This window comes from Salvelinus alpinus, chromosome 12, assembly GCF_045679555.1.
Source record: "Salvelinus alpinus chromosome 12, SLU_Salpinus.1, whole genome shotgun sequence".
Classification (NCBI taxonomy): domain Eukaryota; kingdom Metazoa; phylum Chordata; class Actinopteri; order Salmoniformes; family Salmonidae; genus Salvelinus; species Salvelinus alpinus.
In genome coordinates, this window is record NC_092097.1 from 4236935 (window position 1) to 4261314 (window position 24380).

At 43.2% G+C, this 24380-nt stretch overlaps 1 protein-coding gene across 1 annotated transcript in view; it reads right to left on the minus strand.

The window, feature by feature from the left end:
* Window positions 1-14397, minus strand: part of LOC139535372 (kinesin heavy chain-like) — a 126222-nt gene extending 111825 nt beyond the window's left edge. The window contains exon 1 of the mRNA XM_071334716.1: window positions 13767-14397. Within this exon, the coding sequence (XP_071190817.1) occupies window positions 13767-13895 (129 nt within the window). The 5' untranslated portion in view covers window positions 13896-14397. The remainder of the gene's footprint in view (window positions 1-13766) is intronic.
* Window positions 14398-24380: the final 9983 nt, after the last annotated feature.

Sequence of the window (24380 nt, forward strand, 5' to 3'; positions counted from 1 at the left end):
TCCCCTAGTTGTTAGTAGTATGCACCTAAGAATTAATGAGCTTTTCCCTTTGCGTCTCTCTATGTATCCTGGACCGTTCTCTCTCTCTGTCTCGCTTCCTCGATCTCTCTTTCTTTCTCCTTCTCTCTCTCTTTTATTAATGACAGCCTTTCCCTTCAATGTTCTCTCTCTCTCTCTCTATCCCTCCCTCCCTCCCCACTTGTGGTAATTATAGTCCTGTTCTGTTCTGCTTGGAGCAGTGAGTGAGAATGGCAGTGAGCCGTGACAGGATGGATGCTGCTATGTCCTAATGAAAAACTATTGACACATCTCCTCTCTAGTTAAATAGATGCTTAAGTGATAATGCCTTCATCTCGGGACAGCAAACCGTGTCAATATATCCACCAAACACCAGCTTCGAGGATATTACCACTTTTATACAACGGGTTACCAACATATTCAAATAATGATTGACATTTTTTAATTAGAAACATTATTTATTCATACTATTTCATCGTTCCATGAGCTATAGAAGGTACGAGCTCTCTCTATGGTGTAGCTCATTGACATTCAGATCGGTTGCTGGTGTTGGCATGGGCATGACATTAGAAATAAATGCACATTTCTGAAGCAATGGGAGAGAATCATTGTATTATTGAGATACAGTCAGGTCCAAAATTATTGCCCCCTTTGATAAGGATGAGCAAAGAAGACTGTATAAAATAAATGATACAAATACTGAACTATATTGTATGCAAATGTAATACTAGTACAATTGCTCAGGCAAATAGATTTTGTTGAACAAGAAATACTTAAAATCGAAAAAGGATGGGTCAAAATGATTGGCACCCTGATATCCTTCGTCTGCGCTTATGGCTTATAGACTGTCCGGACACTGAGATGGTCATTGCAAAAGTATCATGTTGTGGTCAATTAAACATTTCTTTGTGGAGTTTGATGTGTGTTAGGGGTTATTGTCTTGCTGGAAGATCCACTTGCAACCAAGTTTCAGCCTCCTGGCAGAGGCAACATAGCCTCGTACAAATCTTGCGAGCTTACATTCTGTTTTGCTACACGGATACATTTATAATATAATTCTACTTGGTTAATGTAGTATACTATAATTGCAGCAGCCTCAAGTGCCATAGGTATAGCTGCTCAAATACAATTAACTGTGAAATAACCAGCCAACCCGACATGCAGGGTGAGCCTGAAGAGCGAGATTGGCCCTGCTGTTTACCCAGTTCAACTTTTCCCTCTCTTACCGGCCGGGGTCCAAGAACGTCAAGCCAGATGCCCTGTCTCGCCGCTATAGCCCCACGGTTACCACCCCGGAGCCCGAGACCATCCTTCCTACCTCGTGCCTGGTGACGGCACTCAGCTGGGAAATAGGGAAACAGGTCCGGGAGTCGCAACGGTCCCAGCCAAACTCTGGGGGTGCCCAAATATCTGAATGTTTGTGCCTGACGCTGTCCACTCCGCAGTCCTGGATTGGGCCCATTCCTCCAGGCTTGACTGCCACCCAGGCTCCCATCGGACCCCGGCTCCCCGGTATCGTCTCGGGCAGAAGGTATTGCTATCCACCGAGGATCTGCCCCTCCGGGTGGAATCCCGCAAACTCTCCCCACGGTTTATCGGCCCGTTTCCCATCTCCAAGTTTATTAGCCCCTCTGCTGTTCGTCTTCTGTTGCCCCGTACCCTTCGTATACAACCCACCCTTCATGTGTCCAGAGTTAAACCCATATGTCTCACAGCCCTTTGTCCCGTTGGATTAATAAACTGTTGTTAATTCGACGCTGTCTGCATCTGGGTCTTATCTTGAAACGTGATAGTGGCTGGCATGGCCAGCACACGTGAGATTTGGTTCTGCGTCCCTCATGAGATTTAATGGGCATATGAATTGCCCCAAGGGGACACATAAAGTTGTTTGAATGAATCATTTTCAACTCACAGCAAAGGGAAAGTATATACTCCATCTGTCTGAGAAAATTAAAGGAGAAACATATGGATCGTTCAGCAGGCAGGTGACTCAGAGGGTAAACATACTGTATGACAGCAAGCTGCAGTATGTAAGCCAGTGGCATACAAAGAGAAATATAGAAGTAAGCTATATGTTAGCCACTGGATAAACGTAGCCTACAAAGAAAAACTAAAATCGAAAAACCCTGAGCCTTCCACTTAGGGACAAGGATTGAGCAGCCAGCAAGGTGAACTGAAAAACTCTTCAGTAACATTCACAGGCAAGGTTTGCAATTTCATGTGGTTTTAGGAAGCTACTTGTCTTCATCCCCCATCAGGCCTTGTATAGCCTATGTGAGATACTGATGGCAACAACAGCAACAGCAATCGCAAACCAATTCAAACCAAACCAAATCAATTCAAGAAACTATCCAATAAATGGACACTAAATCGAAAGGCTACCTCCCACTGCACTTCAAGGCCACGATAATACCAAGGAGAGCTGCTGTCTGAGCATGAGCTATGTTGAATGCTTGTGGCGAGCCATCGTGTGAAAAAGTTGTGTGTGTCACGCTGCGACCCAATACAAACAAGAACACAGACGTTATTTTGTCTGTGTGTGTGTTTGAGTGTGTGCATGCGTCTGTCTCTGTGTGTGCATGTATGCCTCTGTCTGTGTGTGTGTGTGTGTGTGTGACACACACACCACGTTGTTAACAAGAACACTCAGATACCCAAGTCAGAGTACACCCTCTGCATACTCCACTGTCCCCAAGATGAGATGAGAATATTCTTGCCAGAGGAACAACGGCCGGGTCCCAGAGGCACCATTCAATTTACCCTGCTGCTGTATGCTGATGAAGAACTGGAGAAACACGGGTGACATGACTCATCAGCACATGAACCGAATTATTGACCTATGTGATTCCGGCAGGAAATGAACTCACAATCTTTACTTTGCTAGTGGCGTCATGGCCTTACCAACTGAGCCCGCACAGGACAACGGAGGTAGCAAGGCCAACAATGACAATGAAAATCCACCACCATTTTAAGACCATCAAAGCCACACTGTCAATTTTTGTTTTCACTAACCGCCTGATGGCTTTGCTGTGACACACACAAATGGTCCCTTGTGTCTCTGGTTGTCTGTGATGTTCCTAATCCTAAATGAATCTGATGGCTGTATCGTAGCCCTACTACTCTTTACGGACACACGCCACACACACTTTCTTTCTCTCTCACACACACACACACACACACGCTCACATTCACTCTCTCTCACTTCACTGACAGATTCCCTAGAAGAGATCCGTCCCAGTGGCTGAGACATATGTGGAGGGAATAGGATACACACATGCATTTGTATGATAGCCAACCAACAACACACATCCAGTGCAATAAGCTTCAGGGAGACCACAAGTGCTTTTGATAGCTTCCTGCAGGAGAAGCAGGAGAGGAGCAGAGTGGGTGTGTGGTACTTGGAATTCATTTGAAATGTAATTAAATAGGCAATTTTCCTGGATATTATCTTTGTGGTATTGTCAGCCTTTGGTTTACACACTGCTACAGTACTTTGTATTTGTAGAATGGGTGGGGCTAAGAATTCATCTGTGTGTACACAATGCATTTCAATTATTATTTTTCTTTTTTTACAATGATAAGTAATATAAACATATTGGCCTAATTATAATGGCTTGTTTTTTTAGGGTAAATAATGTGAATTCTACTATTTGCATTTGTGCTGTGTGATCAAAGTGTCCTTATTCAGCCTGTATGTTTCGCCGTCCTTTCATGAATGATGATGTAGGCCTATGTACTATAATATAAAATCAATACAACACTCATAATTACACCAGGCTGATGTATGACCAGATCATAGACTATATAAAGATGAATGGACCACAAAGATACACTCTAGTTTACAGTAAAAGTCCTGTTTATTCGAGATTACATCCACGATGTTATAAAAGCTGTGTTATTTTTTTAATTTTTACATTTTTATTTCAGCTTTATTTAACCAGGTAGGCTAGTTGAGAACAAGTTCTCATTTGCAACTGCGACCTGGCCAAGATGATAAAGCATAGCAATTCGACACATACAACAACACAGAGTTACACATGGAATAAACAAAACATAGTCAATAATACAGTAGAACAAAAGAAAACAAAAAGTCTATTTACAGTGAGTGCAAAGGAGGTAAGATAAGGGAGTTACGGCAATAAATAGGCCATGGTGGCGAAGTAATTACAATATAGCAATTAAACACTTGTATGGTAGATGTGCAGAAGATGAATGTGTAAGTAGAGATACTGGGGTGCAAATGAGCAAGATAAATAAATAAATAAATACAGTATGGGGATGAGGTAGGTAGATAGATGGGCTGTTTACAGATGGGCTATGTACAGGTGCAGTGATCTGTGAGCTGATCTGATAGCTGGCGCTTAAAGCTAGTGAGGGAGATATGACCCTCCAGCTTCAGAGATTGTTGCAGTTCGTTCCAGTCATTGGCAGCAGAGAACTGGAAGGAAAGACGACCAAAGTAGGAATTGGCTTTGGGGGTGACCAGTGAGATATACCTGCTGGAACGCGTGCTACGAGTGGGTGCTGCTATGGTGACCAGTGAGCTGAGATAAGGCAGGGCTTTACCTAGCAGAGACTTGTAGATAACCTGTAGCCAGTGGGTTTGGCGACGAGTATGAAGCGAGGGCCAACCAACGAGAGCGTACAGGTTGCAATGGTGGGTAGTGTATGGGGCTTTGGTGACAAAACGGATGGCACTGTGATAGACTGCATCCAGTTTGTTGAGTAGAGTGTTGGAGGCTATTTTATAGATGACATCACCGAAGTCGAGGATCGGTAGGATGGTCAGTTTTACGAGGGTATGTTTGGCAGCATGAGTGAAGGAGGCTTTGTTGCGATATAGGAAGCCGATTCTAGATTTCATTTTGGATTGGAGATGCTTAATGTGAGTCTGGAAGGAGAGTTTACAGTCTAACCAGACACCTAGGTATTTGTAGTTGTCCACGTATTCTAAGTCAGAGCCGTCCAAAGTAATGATGCTGGACGGGCGAGCAGGTGCGGGCAGTGATCGATTGAATAGCATGCATTTAGTTTTACTTGCGTTTAAGAGCAGTTGGAGGCCGCGGAAGGAGAGTTGTATGGCATTGAAGCTTGTCTGGAGGGTTGTTAACACAGTGTCCAAAGAGGGGCCAGAAGTATACAGAATGGTGTTGTCTGCGTAGAGGTGGATCAGAGAATCACCAGCAGCAAGACCAACATCATTGATGTATACAGAGATGAGAGTCGGCCCGAGAATTGAACCCTGTGGCACCCCCATAGAGACTGCCAGAGGTCCGGACAACAGGCCCTCCGATTTGACACACTGAACTTTATCAGAGAAGTAGTTGGTAAACCAGGCGAGGCAATAATTTGAGAAACCAAGGCTGTCGAGTCTGCCAATAAGAATGTGGTGATTGACAAAGTCGAAAACCTTGGCCAGGTCGATGAATACGGCTGCACAGTAATGTCTCTTATCGATGGCGGTTATGATGTCGTTTAGGACCTTGAGCGTGGCTGAGGTGCACCCATGACCAGCTCTGAAACCAGATTGCATAGCGGAAAAGGTACGGTGGGATTCGAAATGGTCGGTAATCTGTTTGTTAACTTGGCTTTCGAAGACCTTAGAAAGACAGGGTAGGATAGATATAGGTCTGTAGGAGTTTGGGTCCAGAGTGTCACCCCTTTTGAAGAGGGGGATGACCGCGGCAGCTTTCCAATCTTTGGGAATCTCAGACGATACGAAAGAGAGGCTGAACAGGCTAGTAATAGGGGTTGCAACAATTTCGGCAGATCACTTTAGAAAGAGAGGGTCCAGGTTGTCAAGCCCGGCTGATTTGTAGGGGTCCAGATGTTGCAGCTCTTTCAGAACATCAGCTATCTGGATTTGGGTGAAGGAGAATTGGTGGGGGCTTTTGCGGGTTGCTGTGTAGGGTGCCCGGGCAGTTGACCGGGGTAGGGGTAGCCAGGTGGAAAGCATGGCCAGCCGTAGAGAAATGCTTATTGAAATTGTCACTTATATTGGATTTATAGGTGGTAACAGTGTTTCCTAGCCTCAGAGCAGTGGGCAGCTGGGAGGAGGTGCTCTTATTCTCCATGGACTTTACAGTGTTCCAGAACTTCTTTGAGTTAGTACTACAGGATGCAAATTTCTGTTTGAAAAAGCTAGCCTTAGCTTTCCTAACTGCCTGTGTATATTTGTTCCTCACTTCCCTGAAAAGTTGCATATCACGGAGGCTATTCGATGCTAATGCAGAACGCCATAGGATGTTTTTGTGCTGGTCAAGGGCAGACAGGTCTGGAGTGAACCAAGGACTATATCTATTCCTAGTTCTACATTTTTTGAATGGGGCATGCTTATTTAAGATGGTGAGGAAGGCACTTTTAAAGAATAGCCAGGCATCATCTACTGACGGGTTATATCCCAAAATAATATTCAAGATGTTATAAGAAGTGGCCTGTGTGGTCCAGCGGTGGCCTGTGTGGTCCAGAGTCGGCATGGGTTCGAATCCGGCCCATCGCCCTTCGAATCACCTTCCCTGTCTTTCTAACGCTTCACGATCTCTTCACTAAAGCAAAAAATAAATAAAAGGAGTGGGACTTTCAAAAAAAAGACTCAAATGTTATAGGAATAAGATCCAAGACCACTCTTTAGATTATATCCAAATCCTCAGATACAATTAACTCTGTATAAGAATGGACCAGCTAGATCCACTCATGTTTACTGTAGAGCTCCTGTTATCCCACTGTATCATCTAAAGTACATTGTAATAAGATAAGTTAAAAACTCAGTACACTGTAAGATAATATCTTCACTTTACAATAAGATCTACAACATGTTAAAGTAAGGGGCGAAGGGTAGTCTCAAGGTTAGAGCGTTGGGCCAGTAGCCAACACGTTGCTGGTTCGAATAATGGAACCAACAAGGTCCAACAAAAATCTGTTGCTGTGCTCTTGAACAAGACAGTTACAGTGGCAAGAAAAAGTATGTGAATCCTTCGGAAATACCTGGATTTCTGCATATATTGGTCATAATATTTGATCTGATCTTCATCTAGGTCACAACAATAGACAAACACAGTCTGCTTAAACTAATAATACAAACAATGATATTATATTATATATTTTCATGTCTTTATTGAACACACTGTGTCAACATTCACAGTGCAGGGTGGGAAAAGTATGTGAACCCTTGGATGTAATAACTGGTTGACCCTCAGCAATAACCTCAACCAAACGTTTTCTGTAGTTGCAGATCAGACCTGCACAACGGTCAGGAGGAATTTTGGACCATTCCTCTTTACAAAAGTTTCAGTTCAGCAATATTCTTGGGATGTCTGGTGTGAACTGCTCTCTCGAGGTCATGCCACAGCATCTCAATTGGGTTGAGGTCAGGACTCTGACTTGGCCACTCCAGAAGGTGTATTTTCTGCTGTTGTTGATTTACTTCTGTGTTTTGGGTGGTTGTCCTGTTGAATCACCCAACTTCTGTTTAGCTACAATTGGCAGACAGCCTAACATTCTCCTGCAAAATGTCTTGATAACCTTGGGAATTCATTTTTCAGTTGATGATAGCAAGCTGTCCAGGCCCTGAGGCAGCCCCAAACCATGATGCTCCATCCACCATACTTTACAGTTGTGATGAGGTTTTGATGTTGCTTGCTGTGATATTTTTCTCCACACAGTGTTGTGTGTTCCTTCCAATCAACTCAATTGTAGTTTCATCTGTCCACAGAATATTTTGCCAGTAGCGCTGTGGAACATCCAGGTGCACTTTTGCAAACTTCAGACGTGCAGCAATGTTTTTTTTGGACAGCAGTGGCTTTTTCTGTGGTGTCCTCCCATGAACACCATTCTTGTTTAGTGTTCTCTCGTCAACAGAGATGTTAGCATGTTCCAGAGATTTCTGTAAGTCTGCAGCTGACACTCTAGGTTTCTTCTTAACCTCATTGAGCATTCTGCGCTGTGCTCTTGCAGTCATCTTTGTAAGACGGCCACTCCTAGGGAGAGTAGCAACAGTGCTGCACTTTCTCCATTTATAGACAATTTGTCTTACCGTGGACTGACGAACATCAAGGCTTTTAGAGATACTTTTGTAACCCTTTCAAGCTTTTTGCAAGTCGACAATTCTTAGGTCTTCTGAGATCTCTTTTGTTTGAGGCATGGTTCACATCAGGCAATGCTTCTTGTGAATAGCAAACTCTAATTTTGTAAATGTTTTTTATAGGGCAAGGCAGCTCTAACCAACATCTCCAATCTCACCTCATTGATTGCTGACACCTGACTCCAATTAGCTTTTGGAGGAGTCATTAGCCAAGGGGTTCACATACTTTTTCCAACCAACCAATAATTTGTGTTTTTAGTTTAAGCACACTATGTTTGTCTATTGTCTATTGCTAGATGAAGATCAGATCAAATTTGATGACCAATTTATGCAGAAATCCCGGTTATTCCAAAGGGTTCATGTACTTTTTCTTGCCACTGTAACCCAAATTGTGGGTGTTTCAGGGGGAGTTGGGATATGCAAAAAACACAGTTGTGTGTAACAGGACAAACATGGACCTCCCGAGGGCGCAGTGGTCTAAGGCACTGCATCGCAGTGCTAGCGGTGCCACTAGAGATTCTGGGTTTTAAGTCCAGGCTCTGTCGCAGCCGGCAGCGACCGGGAGACCCATGGGGCGGCGCACAATTGGCCCAGCATCGTCCGGGTTAGGGGAGGGTTTGGCCGGCAGGGATATTCTTGTTCCATCGCGCACTATTGACTCCTATGGCGGGCCGGGCACAGTGCACGCTGACACGGTCGCCAGGTGTATGGTGTTTCACCTGACACATTGGTGTGGCTGGCTTCCGGGTTAAGTGGGCATTGTGTCAAGAAGCAGTGCGGCTTGGTTGGGTTGTGTTTTGGCGGACGCACAGCTCTCGACCTTCGCCTCTCCTGAGTCCGTACGGGAGTTGCAGCGATGAGACAAGACTGTAACTACCAAATGGATGGAACGAAGTTGGGGAGAAAAGGGGTTAAAAAAAGATATATACTAAAATAAAAATACACAGAACCAATATACTGAACAAAAATATAAACACATCCTGTATGTTTCATGAGCTGAAATAAAAGAGCCCAGAAATGTTCCAGAAGCACAAAAAACATTTATCTCAAATGTGGTGCACAAATTTGTTTACATCACTGTTAGTGAGCATTTCTCCTTTGTAAAGATAATCCATCCACCTTAAAGGCATGGCAAATATAGAACTTGATTAAACAGCATGATCATTACACAGGTGCGCCTTGTGCTGGGGCAATAAAAGGCCACTCTAAAATGTGCAGTTGTGTCACACAACACAATGCCACAGACATCTCAAGTTGAGTGAGCGTGCAATTGGCAGGATGACTGCAGGAATATCCACCAGAGCTGTTGCCAAGGAATTGAATGTTGATTTCTCTACAATAAGCTGCCTCCAATGTTGTTTTAAAGAATTTGTCAGTACGTCCAACCGGCATCAAAACCGCAGACTGTGTGTAACAACGCCAGACCAGGACCTCCACAACTGGCTTCTTCATCTGCGGGATCATCTTTGACCAGCCACCTGGACAGCTGATGAAACTGTGTGTTTTAAACACCAAAGAATTTCTGCACAAACTGTCAGGGAAGCTCATCTGCGTGCTCGTCGTTCTCACCAGGGTCTTGACCTGACTGCAGTTCAGCGTCGCAACTGATTTCAGTGGGCAAATGCTCACCTTTGATGGCCACTAAATCAAATCAAATCAAAGTGTATTTGTCACGTGCACCGAATACAACAGGTATTACAGTGAAATGCTTACTTACAGGCTCTAACCAATAGTGCGAAAAAAAGGTGTGTGTGTGTGAGTGTGTGTGTGTGTGTAGGTAAGTAAAGAATTAAAACAGTAAAAAGACATTTGAAAATAAGATTAGCAAGGCTATATACAGACACCGGTTAGTCAGGCTTATTGAGGTAGTATGTACATGTAGGTATGGTTAAAGTGACTATGCATATATGATGAACAGAGAGTAGCAGTAGCGTAAAAAGAGGGGTTGGCGGGTGGTGGGACACAATGCAGATAGCCCGGTTAGCCATTTTGGTTACCTGTTCAGGAGTCTTATGGCTTGGGGGTAAAAACTGTTGAGAAGCCTTTTTGTCCTAGACTTGGCACTCCGGTACCGGTTGACATGTGGTAGTAGAGAGAACAGTCTATAACTGGGGTGGCTGGGGTCTTTGACAATTTTTAGGGCATTCTTCTGACACCGCCTGGTGTAGAGATCCTGCATGGCATGCAGCTTTGCCCCAGTGATGTACTGGGCCGTACGCACTACCCTCTGAAGTGTCTTGCGCTCGGAGGCCGAGCAATTGCCGTACCATGCCGTGATGCAACCGGTCAGGATGCTCTCGATGTTGCAGCTGTAGAACCTTTTGAGGATCTCAGGACCCATGCCAAATCTTTTTAGTTTCCTGAGGAGGAATAGGCTTTGTCGTGCCCTCTTCACGACTATCTTGGTGTGTTTGGACCATTCTAGTTAGTTGTTGATGTGGACACCAAGGAATTGGAAGCTCTCAACCTGCTCCACTGCAGCCCCGTCGATGAGAATGGGAACGTGCTCGGTGCTCATTTTCCTGTAGTCCACAATCATCTCCTTAGTCTTGGTTACGTTGAGGGATAGGTTGTTATTCTGGCACCACCCGGCCAGGTCTCTGACCTCCTCCCTATAGGCTGTCTCGTCGTTGTCGGTGATCAGGCCTACCACTGTTGTGTCGTCTGCAAACTTAATCATGGTGTTGGAGTCGTGCCTGGCCATGCAGTCGTGGGTGAACAGGGAGTACAGGAGGGGACTGAGCACGCACCCCTGGGGAGCTCCAGTGTTGAGGATCAGCGTGGCAGATGTGTTGCTTCCTACCCTCACCATCTGGGGGCAGCCCGTCAGGAAGTCCAGGATCCAGTTGCAGAGGGAGGTGTTTAGTCCCAGGTTCCTTAGCTTAGTGATGAGCTTTGAGGGTACTATGGTTTTGAACGCTAAGCTGTAGTCAATAAATAGCATTCTCACATAGGTGTTCCTTTTGACCAGGTGGGAAAGGGCAGTGTGGAGTGCAATAGAGATTGCATCATCTGTGGATCCGTTTGGGCGGTATGCAAATTGGAGTGGGTCTAGGGTTTCTGGGATAATGGTGTTGATGTGAGCCATTACCAGCCTTTCAAAGCACTTCACTACGGACGTGAGTGCTACGGGTCTGTAGTCATTTAAGCAGGTTGCCATTGTGTCCTTGGGCACAGGGACGATGGTGGTCTGCTTGAAACATGTTGGTATTACAGACTCAATCAGGGACATGTTGAAAATGTCAGTGAAGACACCTGCCAGTTGGTCAGCACATGCCCGGAGCACACGTCCTGGTAATCCGTCTGGCCCCGCAGCCTTGTGTATGTTGACCTGTTTAAAGGTCTTACTCACGTCGGCTACGGAGAGCGTGATCACACAGTCATCCGCAACAGCTGATGCTCTCATGCATGCCTCAGTGTTGCTTGCCTCGAAGCGAGCATAGAAGTGATTTAGCTCGTCTTGTAGGCTCGTGTCACTGGGCAGCTCGCAGCTGTGCTTCCCTTTGTAGTCTGTAATAGTTTGCAAGCCCTGCCACATCCGACGAGCGTCGGAGCCGGTGTAGTATGATTCAATCTTAGCCCTGTATTGACACTTTGCCTGTTTGATGGTTCATTGCAGGGCATAGCAGGATTTCTTGTAAGCTTCCGGGTTAGAGTTCCGCACCTTGAAAGCGGCAGCTCTACCCTTTAGCTCAGTGCGAATGTTGCCTGTAATCCATAGCTTCTGGTTGGGGTATGTACGTACAGTCACTGTGGGGACGACGTCCTCAATGCACTTATTGATAAAGCCAGTGACTGATGTGGTGTATTCCTCAATGTCATCGGAAGAATCGCGGAACATGTTCCAGTTTGTGATAGCAAAACAGTTCTATAGTTTAGCATCTGCTTCATCTGACCATTTTTTTATAGACCGAGTCACTGGTGCTTCCTGCTTTCATTTTTGCTTGTAAGCAGGAGTCAGGAGGATAGAAATGTGGTCAGATTTACCAAATGGAGGGTGAGGGAGAGCTTTGTACGTGTCTCTGTGTGTGAAGTACAGGTGATCTAGAATTTTTTCCCCCTCTGGTTGCACATTTAACATGTAGATAGAGATTTGGTAGAACTGATTTAAGTTTCCCTGCATTAAAGTCTCCGGCCACTAGGTCGCTCTTCATGGATGAATCACAGTTTCTTCTCTTCTTTTTCACTCCTTTTTTAAAATCAAACTCCAAAAGCAAAGGACAGTTTAGATATGATTAAAAAAATTCTACATGTTATTAATGACATGGGACATACCAGTCGATATCAGATCAATCCAGGCCAATTAGTCCAACCCCAGCCAGATGAGATGTTGATGAAGTGATCAGTAAGTCAGTCTGATATTTATGGCCAGGGTTGCATCTCAAATGCACCCAATTCCCTTTTAAAGCTGCAACATGTAACTTTTTGGGTGACCCGACCAAATTCATATAGAAATGTGAGTTATAAATCTGACACTCATTGAAAGCAAGTCTAAGACGCAGTAGATATGTTCTATGTGCGCTATTTCTATGTGTCTCGTGCTTAAATGTTTTCTTTTATTTTCGGGTTTATTACACCAGCTTCAAACAGCTGAAAATACAATATTTTTGGTTATGGTACAATGATTATCAACACTATACTTGCCTGTTTTGTCACATAAACTGAAATTAGGCAAACTACTCAAATTTTAGCAACCAGGAAATGGTGGAGCGATTTCTGCATAGTGCATCTTTAATGTACTACTTTTGACCAGGGCCCATGGGACACTATATAGTGAATAGAGTGCCATTTGCGACGTAGCCTTTGAAAATGTCAAGCCCATTGGATGTCCTTTCTGAAACTGATCACCACAGCCCTATAAAGACATGCTAAGTGATCTGTGTTATTTGAGATGACAGATCTATCCCACTGTGCAAACACTGGTTGAACCAACTTGTTTCCATGTCATTTTCGACACAAAAAAAATCTATGTGATAACGCTGAAACAACGTGAAAAACTGATTGACCTAAATCCATTGACATGGTGACATTGTTTGTTCATTTAACGTTGAATTCACGTTAGTTGACAACTCTACCAATTGTAAATCAAAACTAGACATTCAACTGATGTCTGTGCCCAGTGAGCTATTGTCTCACAGGTCATACAAGGAGCTCTTTCCCAATAATCGATAGGTTAAGCCTTGTTGGCTGATCAGAAATTATACATACAGCCTATTATGGTATACTAGGGTCTACCACTACCTGAATGGTTTGAATCCATGCAATAAGTGAATTGACAATTATTCCGGAAAACCAACATTAATTAATGAACTGTATTGTATATCTGACTGAATGTAGGCTATAGGCTACAGCCATCAACTCTTGAAAGTGATGTGAGAACTTGATGATGACAAGGAGGACTGGAGGAGGAGGATGACAATTACTGTCTGTATGGTTTCATCAAATCAGTTACTGGCAATACAACAAGCCTGAACTTCAGGGAAACTGTGTCCAGACTTGACCAATAGTCAGAGGGTGATCATGTTTGTAGCGTAATGGGTTGTAAAGACCTAGGCCTAACTCCTGCGTAACCTTTTTGGATGATGCATCATCATCATAATCATCATCATCACTAAAATGAATGGCAACAAATCTGTCAAAAGAAGAATGAGCAGAAATAACAACTTACCGCGATGCCGACGGTGTCATCTCCTTGGAACGAGGGGATGAATTTGTCTCCACGGCTAATTTCGGACTGATTCAGAGGACGGAAGCGACATAGCACTTTGATGTTACATTCTGCGCTAGCATCGGCCATTGTGAGAAAGGAATCTGATGTGCCTCCGAAAAGCAAAATATATATTTTTGAAACCAAGTTACTTTTTGCCTTAGACTATTTAATCTAACATAAACCCTATTGATGTCGACAATCTCTTCTTTTTTTTTTGCAATGGACAAATTGAGAGTTGGCAGGAATTAGAATTTTCTGCTTTTTGCTTAAGGCCAATTTCGATTTAAAACAAAATGGTTATGTACATCTCGGAGAGTTTGCTTGCTTCAAATAGCACACGAACAAATAAATATACTTGAATAGGCCAACATTTTCATAATAGTATGTCCATGCAGTCCGTTATAATTTAAATGTTAAGAGTATTCCAAGCGGCTCCGGCTCCAGACGGTCAGCTGTTGTAGTGAGAGGGATGCAAGAGAATAGATTTTTGAAGCGTGCATATGCCGAACGCTTAGCATCAGCGGCAGGTCTCGTCTTTTGCACCGGGCGTGGTCTGCCCGGAGCCAAGCCAACGTTAAAGTGGTAGCCTACTCGCATCACTCTCATCAGCACCACTGACGATAGAGCGGTTGCCTATCGACCAAATCCGGTGTTATATTTTGTCTAACAGCCCCATCATGCGACCATTGCCCCATTTTTTTTTAAACAATTCCTTTGACATTTAATATTGAAAGAGCTGGATATGCTATTTATTTAAATCGACTTCGGCTATTTAGGCTACTCACATCTAGGCTAGTAGGCCTGGAATAGGCTATACTTAGCCTAACAAACGTTTTGATTCACAATATGTTGTACCTTATTCCAATTGTCCATTTCATAAAAACATGCTTTTAGGATTACATTCCCGAATCCAGGGTTCTCCAACCCTGTTCCTGGAGAGCTACCGTTCTGTGGGTTTTCACTCCAAACCGGTTGTAAAATTCAGTGTATCAACCAGCTACTTATTATAATCAGGTGCGCTAGATTGGGTTTGGAGCGAAAACCTACAGGACGGTAGCTCTCCAGGAACAGGGTTGGAGATCCCTGGTTAATTAGGACCGTGGAAAAGTAGGTTTCAGTTTCGATATTCGCCAGATATTCGGAAATTCAAACTTCAATAGCTCGAGAAGGTGTTGAGCTAAATACCTCAGGTTAGGCTCTTTATGAAGGGAAAAAAGTGTACAACATTGCACAGGTCTTATTTTCCCGATTTCGACCCGAGTTTCATAATCACATGGCAATGGCGTAGGCTGTCTGACACACAGGCAATGCAACTAGTTAGGGACCGTCAACAAAGTGCATGATCACAATATTCACATTTCATAAGCTCTTCAACCACATGATTTAACAACCTATTTTCAATGATCCATTATGCCTTACATAGAGAGGCATATTGAGCACCCGCTGGTTTTATTATAAAATGCTACCAACATGTTTATATTTACACTGAGCAAAAATATAAACACAACATGTAAAGTGTTGGTCCCATGTTTCATGAGCTGAAATGAAAGATCCCAGAAATGTTCCGTACACATAAAAATCGTATTTCTCTCAAATTGTATGCACAAATGTGTTTTCATGCCTGTTATTGAGCATTTCTCTTCTGCCAAGATAATAATCCACCTGACAGGTGTGGCATATCAAAAAGCTGATTAAACATCATGATCATTACGCAGGTGCATCTTGTGCTGGGGACAATAAAAGGCCATTCTAAAATGTGCAGTTTTGTCACACAACACAATGCCACTGATGTTTTGAGGGTGTGTGCAATTGACATGCTGACTGCAGAAATGTCCACCAGAGCTGTTGCCAGATAATTGAATGTTAATTTCTCTACCATAAAATGACTCCAACATTGTTTTAAAGAATTTGTCAGTACGTCCAACCGGCCTCACAACCGCAGACCATGTGTAACCATGCCAGCCCAGGACCTCCACTTCCGGCGTCTTCACCAGCGGGATCGTCTGAGCCCAGCCAAACGGACAGCTGATGAAAATGTGGGTTTGCACAATCAAATAATTTCTGCAAAAACTGTCAGAAACTGTTTCAGGGGAGCTCATCTTTGTGCTTGTCATCCTCACCAGGGTCTTGACCTGACTGCAGTTTGACATTGTAACTGACTTTAGTGGGAAAATGCTCACCTTCGATGGCCACTGGCACACTGAAGTGTGCTCTTCACAGATGAAAACCGGTTTCAACTATACTGGGCAGATGACAGACAGCGTCTGTATGGGCGAGCGGTTTGCTGATATCAACGTTGTGAACAGAGTGCCTCATGGTGGCGGTGGGGTTAGGGTATGGGCAGGCATAAGGTACGGACAACAAACACAACTGCATTTCATCAATGGAAATGTGAATGCACGGAGATACCGTGACGAGATCCTGAGGCCCATTATCATGCCCTTCATCTCCGCAATCACCTCATGTTTCAGCATGATAATGGACGTCAGCATGTCGCAAGGATCTGGAAGCTAAAAATGTCACAGTTCTTCCATGGCCTGCATACTCACCAGACATGTCACCCATTGAGCATGTTTGGCATGCTCTGAATCGACGTCTACGACAGCGTGTTCCAGCCAATATCCAGCATCTTCGCACAGCCATTGAAGAGGAGTGGAACAACATCCCACAGGCCACAATCAACAGCTTGATCAACTCTATGTGAAGGAGAAGTGTCGCGCTGCACGAGGCAAATGGTGGTTACACCAGATACTGTTTTTTTTATCCACGCCCCTACCTTTTTTTAAAGGTATCTGTGACCAACAGTTATATATCTGTATTCCCAGTCATGCGAAATCAATAGATTACGGCCGTATGAATTCATTTCAATTGATAGGAACTACAAATCAGTAAAATCTTAGAAATTGTTGCATTTATATTTTTGTTCAGTGTGTGTGTGTATATATAGTACCAGTCAAAGGTTCAGACACACCTACCCATTCCATGATTTTTCTTTATTTGACTATTTTCTACATTGTAGAATAATAGTGAAGACATCAAAACTATGAAATAACACATATGGAATCATGTAGCTACCAAAAAAGTGTTAAACAAATCAAAAGATATTTTAGATTCTTCAAAGTAGTGTGGTGAAAATGTAATATTATTTACATACTATACTGTTTAATTAGACATACTATGCTATTTAACTTAAGATAATTGTTATATGTTAGTATTTTTACTGATACAAGCTTGTCATTTGACCGAGTCATAAGTCTGGGCATACAGAAAATAGCTGTTTGGGGTGTGACTGCAGTATGTGACATCCTGTTTTAACAATATACAGGAACTTAGATGTGTGGAAACATGCAGGAAGGAACAGACATGTCAGCTAACTTAATCTACACAGACATGCTAAATCAGCTTTTACACACCATGTTCCGTCCCTGTTTCAATCCATCTGCTAAACTGCCACATAGACAAAATAGGTTGTACTTTTTCTGCAAGAGGAGAGAGACAACTCTGTTCGTTGGACTTTCATAACGATGCACTGATTGAGTGGTTGTTATTGATTGCTTCATATTTGAAAATCTTTAAAAAATGTTTTTTGAAAGAATCTACAGTCTCTCTTCCTATAGAATTATTCTGACAGTAGCTACCATTTGCCTTGATGACAGCTTTGCACAATCTTGGCATTCTCTCAACCAGCTTCACCTGAAATGCTTTTCCAAAAGTCTTGAAGGAGTTCCCACATATGCTGAGCACTTGTTGGCTGCTTTTCCTTCACTCTGCGGACCAAATCATCCCAAATGATCTCAATTGGGTTGAGGTCGGGTGATTGTGGAGGCCAGATCATCTAATGCAGCACTCCATCAGCCTCCTTCTTGGTCAAATAGCACTTACACAGCCTGATGGTGTGTTGGGTCATTGTCTTGTTGAAAAACTAATGATAGTCCAACTAAGCGCAAACCAGATGGGATTGTGTATCACTGCAGAATGCTGTAGTAACCATGCTGGTTAAGTATGCCTTGAATTCTAAGTAAATCACTGACAGTGTCACCAGCAAAGCACCTCCACACTATCACACCTCCTCCTCCATGCTTCACAGTGGGAACCACACTTGCGGAGATCATCCGTTCATCTAGTCTGCGTCTCACAAAGACACGGCGGTTGGAACCAAAAATATTAATTTTGGACTGGTCTAATGCTCATATTCTTGGCCCAAGCAATTCTCTTCTTGGTGTAATTTAGTAGTTGTTTCTTTGCAGCAATTCAACCATGAAGGCCTGATTGACAGAGTCTCCTCTGAACAGTTGATGTTTTTTTATTTATTTAACCAGGTGTGTTGACTGAGAACACATTCTCATTTACAGCAACAACCTTGGGAATAGTTACAGGGGAGAGGGGATGACTGAGCCAATTGTCAGCTGGGGATGATTAGGTTGCATGAAGGCCAGGACACCAGGGTTAACATCCCTACTCTTACAATAAGTGTCATGGGATCTTTCTTGACCACAGAGAGTCAAGACACCCATTTAGCATCCCATCTGAAAGATGACACACAGGGCAGTGTCCCCAATCACTGCCCTGGGGCATTGGGATATTTGCCTCCTACTGGCACTCCAACAGCATCTAGTCTCCCATCCAGGGACTGACCAGGACCAACCCTGCTTAGCTTCAGAAGCAAGCCAGCAGTGGGATGCAGGGTGGTATGCTGCTGAGATGTGTCTGTTACTTGAACTCTGTGAAGCATTTATTTGGGCTGCAATTTCTGAGGCTGGTGACTCTGCTGAACTTATCCTCTGCAGTAGAGGTGACTGTGTTTTTCCCTGCGGCAGTCCTCATGAGAGCTAGTTTCATCATAGCACTTGATGGTTTTTGCGACTGCACTTGAGGAAACGTTCAAAGTTCTTGAAATGTTCTGTATTGACTGACCTTCATGTTTTAAAGTAATGATGAACTGTAGTTTCTCTTTACTTATTTGAACTGTTCTTGCCATAATATGGACTTGGTCTTTTACAAAATAGGGCTATCTTCTGTATACCACCCAATCATTCTTAAATGGAAGAAGTTTAAAACCACCACGACTCTTCATAGAGCTGGCCGCCCGGCCGAAGTGAACAATCGGGGAGAAGGGCCTTGGTCAGAGAGGTGACCAAGATCCTGATGGTCACTCTGACAGAGCTCCAGAGTTCCTCTGTGGAGATGGGAGAACCTTCAAGAAGGACAACCGTCTCTGCAGTACTACACCAATCAGGCCTTTATGGTAGAGTGTCCAGACGGAAGCCACTCATCAGTAAAAGGCACATGACAGCCCGCTTTGAGTTTGCCAAAAGGCACCTAAAGACTCTTAGACCATGAGAAACAAGATTCTCTGGTATGATGAAACCAAGCCGGAACTCTTTGGCCTGCATCACGTCTGGAGGAAACCTGGCACCATCCCTACGGTGAAGCAAGGTGGTGGCAGAATCATGCTGTGAGGATGTTTTTTAGCGGCAGGGACTGTGAAACTAGTCAGGATCGAGGCAAAGATGGACAGCGCAAAGTACATAGAGATCCTTGATGAAAACCTGCTCAAGAGCACTCAGGACCTCAGACTGTGGCGAAGGTTCACCTTCCAACAGGACAACAACCCAAAGCACACAGGCAAGACAACGCAGTAGTGACTTCGGGACAAGTTTCTGAAGGTCCTTGAGTGGCCCAGCAAGAGCCCGGACTTGAACCCGATCGAACATCTCTGGAGAGACCTGAAAATAGCTGTACTGCAACGCTCCCCATCCAACCTGACAGAGCTTGAGAGGATTTGCAGAGAAGAATGGGAGAAACTCCCTAAATACAGGTGTGCCAAGCTTGTAGCGTCATACCCAAGAAGTCTCAAGGCTGTAATCGCTGCCAAAGGTGCTTCAACAAAGTACTGAGTAAATGGTCTGAATACTTATGTAAATGTTATATTTCCTTTTTCTATTTTTAATAAATTAGCAACAATTTCTAGAAATCTATTTTTGCTTTGTTATTATGGGGTATTGTGTGTGTGTAGATTGATGAGGGAAAAACAATTTAATCCATTTCCAAATAAGGCTGTAACGTAACAAAATGTGTGACAAAAATCAAGGGGTCTGAATACTTTCTGAAGGCACTGTATATACAGAGTCAGTTCAATTAACATATTTACAATGTGCAGGGATAATGGAGTGATAGAGGTAGATATGTAAGTGGTAAGGTGACTAGGCATCAGGATATATGATAAAAAAGAGTAGCAGCAGTATAAATGTGTGTGCTTGTTATGTGTGTGTTGGATTATCAGTTAGCATGAGTGTGTATAGTCCTGTGAGTGTGCATAGAGACAGTATAACAATAAAAAACAATGATGTGCAACGTGTGGTGCAACGTGTGGCACGACCCTGTGAACAATATGAAGTGTGTTAAAGGTGCCTAGGTCATGTGATCAAGTAGCTATTGAAATTCTAAGTCAAAAGTTTAACTAATAGAGATTAAATAAATTAAACAATAAAAAAAAATATTAAAAGGCTGCGCAATGTGTGTCTCTCCCCTTTGAACAATACAACTTGTGTTTGAGGTGCCTAGGTCATGTGATAAAGGAGCTATTGAAATTCAAGTCCAAAATTGAACTAATAAATGTTGGTGAAAGACATTTAAAAAAATACATCAAAAGTGATGTACAGTACCAGTCAAAAGTTTGGTTACACCTACTCATTCAAGGGTCTTTATTTTTACTATTTTCTACATTGTATAATAATAGTGAAGACATCACAACTATGAAATAACACATATGGAATCATGTAGTAACCAAAAAAGTGATAAATAAATCAAAATGTATTTTAGATTTAAGATTCTTCACCTGTAGCCTTGATGACAACTTTGCATACCTTTGGCATTCTGTCAACCAGGTTCACCTGGAATGATTTTCCAACAGTCTTGAAGGAGTTCCCACATATGCTGAGCACTTGTTGGCTGCTTTTCCTTCACTCTGCGGTCCAACTCATCCCAAACCATCTCATTTGGGTTGAGGTCGGGTGATTGTGGAGGTCAGGTAATCTGATGCATCACTCATCACTCTCTTGTTGTGTTACAGCCTAAATTTAAAATTGATTTAAATTGAGCTTTTGTGTCACTGGCCTACACACATTTTTACAAATGTAGTGAAAAGCTGAAATGTCTCATCTAGGTATTCAACCTCTTTATTATGGCAGGCCTAAGTTATTTGAGGACAAAATTTGCTTAACAAGTCACATAAGTTGCATGGACTCAGTGTGCAATAATAGTGTTTAACAGGATAATTAAATGACTACCCCATCTCTGTACTCCACACATACAATTATCTCTAAGGTCCCCCAGGGAGATTTTTTAATGGTTCGCAAAGAAGGGAACCTGTTATTATTTATTTGTTTACAGTGCATTCGGAAAGTATTCAGACCATTTTGTTAAGTTACAGCCTTATTCTGAAATAGATTAAATGTTTTTTCTCCCGCTCAATCTACATACAATACCCCATATTCACAAAGCAAAAACAGGGTTTAATACATTTTTGCAAATGTATAAATATCACATTTACAGTACATAAGTATTCAGACCCTTTACTCACTACTTTGTTGAAGCACCTTTGGCAGTGATTACAGCCTCGAGTCTTCTTAGGTATGACGCTACAAACTTGGCACACCTGTATTTGGGGAGTTTCTCCCATTCTTCTCTGTAGATCCTCTCAAGCTCTGTGAGGTTGGCTGGAGAGCATCGCTGCACAGCTTTTTCAGGTCTCTCTAGAGATGTTCGATCGGGTTCATGTCCGGGCTCTGGCTGGGCCACTGAAGGACATTCAGAGACTTGTCCCGAAGCCACTCCTGCGTTGTCTTGGCTGTGTGCTTAGGGCCGTTGTCCTTTTGGAAGGTGAACTTTCAATCCAGTCTGAGGTCCTGAGCGCTCTGGAACAGGTTTTCAAGGATATTTCTGTACTTTGCTCCGTTCATCTTTCCCTTGATCCTGACTAGTATCCCAGTCCCTGCTGCTGAAAAACATCCCCACAGCATGATGCTGCCACCACCATACTTAACTGTAGGGATGGTTCCAGGTTTCCTCAACATGATTCTTGGCATTCAGGCCAAAGAGTTCAGCAGGCTGTCATGTGCCTTTTACTGAGGAGTGGCTTCAGTCTGGCCACTCTACCATAAAGGCCTGATTGATGGGAGTGCTGCAGAGATGGTTGTCCTTCTGGAAAGTTCTTCCATCTGCACAGAGTAAATCTGGCTCTCTGTCAGTGTCACGTTCGTTATAGCTACACAGGCAACTAACCATAGACAATCACCCACGAAATACTCAAGGAATATGGCTGCCTACATATGGTTCCCAATTAGAGACAACGATAAACAGCTGCCTCTAATTGAGAACCAATCTAGGCAACCATAGACATACAAAACACCTAGACTAGTAACAACCCCATAAACATACAAAAACCCTAGACAGGACAAAAAACATATATCACCCTTGTCACACCCTGACCTAACCAAAAATAATAAAGAAAACAAAGAATACTAAGGTCAGGGCGTGACAGTCAGTGACCATCAGGTTCTTGGTCACCTCCCTGACCAAGACCTTTCTCCCCCGATTGCTCAATTTGGCTGGGCGGCCAACTCTAGGAAGAGTCTTGGTGGTTCCAAACTTATTCCATTTAAGAATGATGTAGGCCACTGTGTTTTTGGGGACCTTCAATGCTGCAGACATTTTTGGTACCCTTCCCCAGATCTGTGCTTGTAACGGGTGTCGTCGTCGGATGAGGAATAATCGAACGTGGTAAGTGTTCATGATTTTTATTTAAACTGAACACTAACAAAATAACAGAGAATGAGAGAAACCGAAACAGTCCTGTCAGGTGCAGAAACACAAAACAGAAAATAACTACCCACAAAGAAAGCATCGTTCGGGAAAAGCTACCTAAGTATGGTTCCCAATCAGAGACAACGATAGACAGCTGTCCCTGATTGAGAACCATATCCGGCCAAAACAAAGAAATACAAAACATAGAAAAAGGAACATAGAATGCCCACCCAAATCACACCCTTACCAAACCAAAATGGAGACATAAAAAGCTCTCTACGGTCAGGGCGTGACAGTGCCTCAACTCAATGCTGTCTCGGAGCTCTACTGACAATTTCTTCGACCTCATGGCTTGGATTTTGCTCTGACATGCACTGTCAACTGTGGGACCTTATATAGACAGAAGTGTGCCTTTCCAAATCATATCCAAACTATCTACCACAGGTGGACTCCAATCAAGTTGTAGAAACATCTCAAGGATGATCAATTGAAACAGGATGCACCTGAACTCAATTTGAAGTCTCATAGCAAAGGGTCTGAATAAGTATGTAAATAAGTTATTATGGGGTATTGTGTGTAGATTAGATTTTTTTTAAATTCATTTTAGAATAAGGCTATAACGTCACAATGTGGATAAAGAGAAGGGGTCTGAATACTTTCTGAATGCACTGTATGTATATTGCACCAGATTTAGCTAGACAGCTCATTTTAATCTGTAGGCCCTGGGTAGAAAACAATCAACATCATTACAATGCTACAATATAGCACACTATTTAAAATGTGGGTGGGATGGATGGATAAATATAGTACCTGTCAAAAGTTTGGACACCTACTCCAGGTTTTTCTTTTTTACTATTTTCTACATTGTAGAATACTAGTGAAGACATCAAAACTATGAAATAACACATGGAATCATGTAGTAACCAAAAGAATGTTATATATTTTAGATCCTTCAAAGTAGCCACTGTTTGCCGTGATGATGACAGCTTTGCATTTTCTCAACCAGTTTCGTGAGGTAGTCACCTGGAATGCTTTTCCAACAGTCTTGAAGGAGTTCCCACATATGCTGAGCACTTGTTGGCTGCTTTTCCTTCACTCTGCGGCCCAACTCATCCCAAACCATCTCAATTGGGTTGAGGTATGATGATTGTGGAAGCCAGGTCATCTGATGTAGCACTCATCACTCTCCTTCTTGGTCAAATAGCCCTTACACAGCCCAGAGGTGTGTTTTGGGTCATTGTCCTGTTGAAAAACAAATGATAGTCCAACTAAGCACAAAACAGATGGGATGGTGTATTGCTGCAGAATGCTGTGGTAGCCATGCTGGTTAAGTGTGCCTTGAATTCTAAATAAACCACAGACAGTGTCACCAGCAAAGCACCTCCACACCATCACACCTCCTCCTCCATGCTTCACGGTGGGAAACACACTTGCGGAGATCATCCGTTCACCTACTCTGCGTCTCACAAAGACACAGCAGTTGGAACCAAAAATATCAAATTTGGACTCATCAGACCAAGGGACAGGTTTCTTGGCCCAAGCAAGTCTCTTATTCTTATTGGTGTCCTTTAGTAGTGGTTTCTTTGCAGCAATTCGACCTTGAAGTCCTGATTCACGCAGTCTCTTCTGAACAATTGATGTTGAGATGTGTCTGTTACTTGAACTCTGTGATACATTTATTTGAGCTGCAATTTCTGAAGCTGGTAACTCTAATGAACTTAATCTCTGCAGCAGAGGTAACTCTGTTTTTTTTCTTCCTGTGGCGGT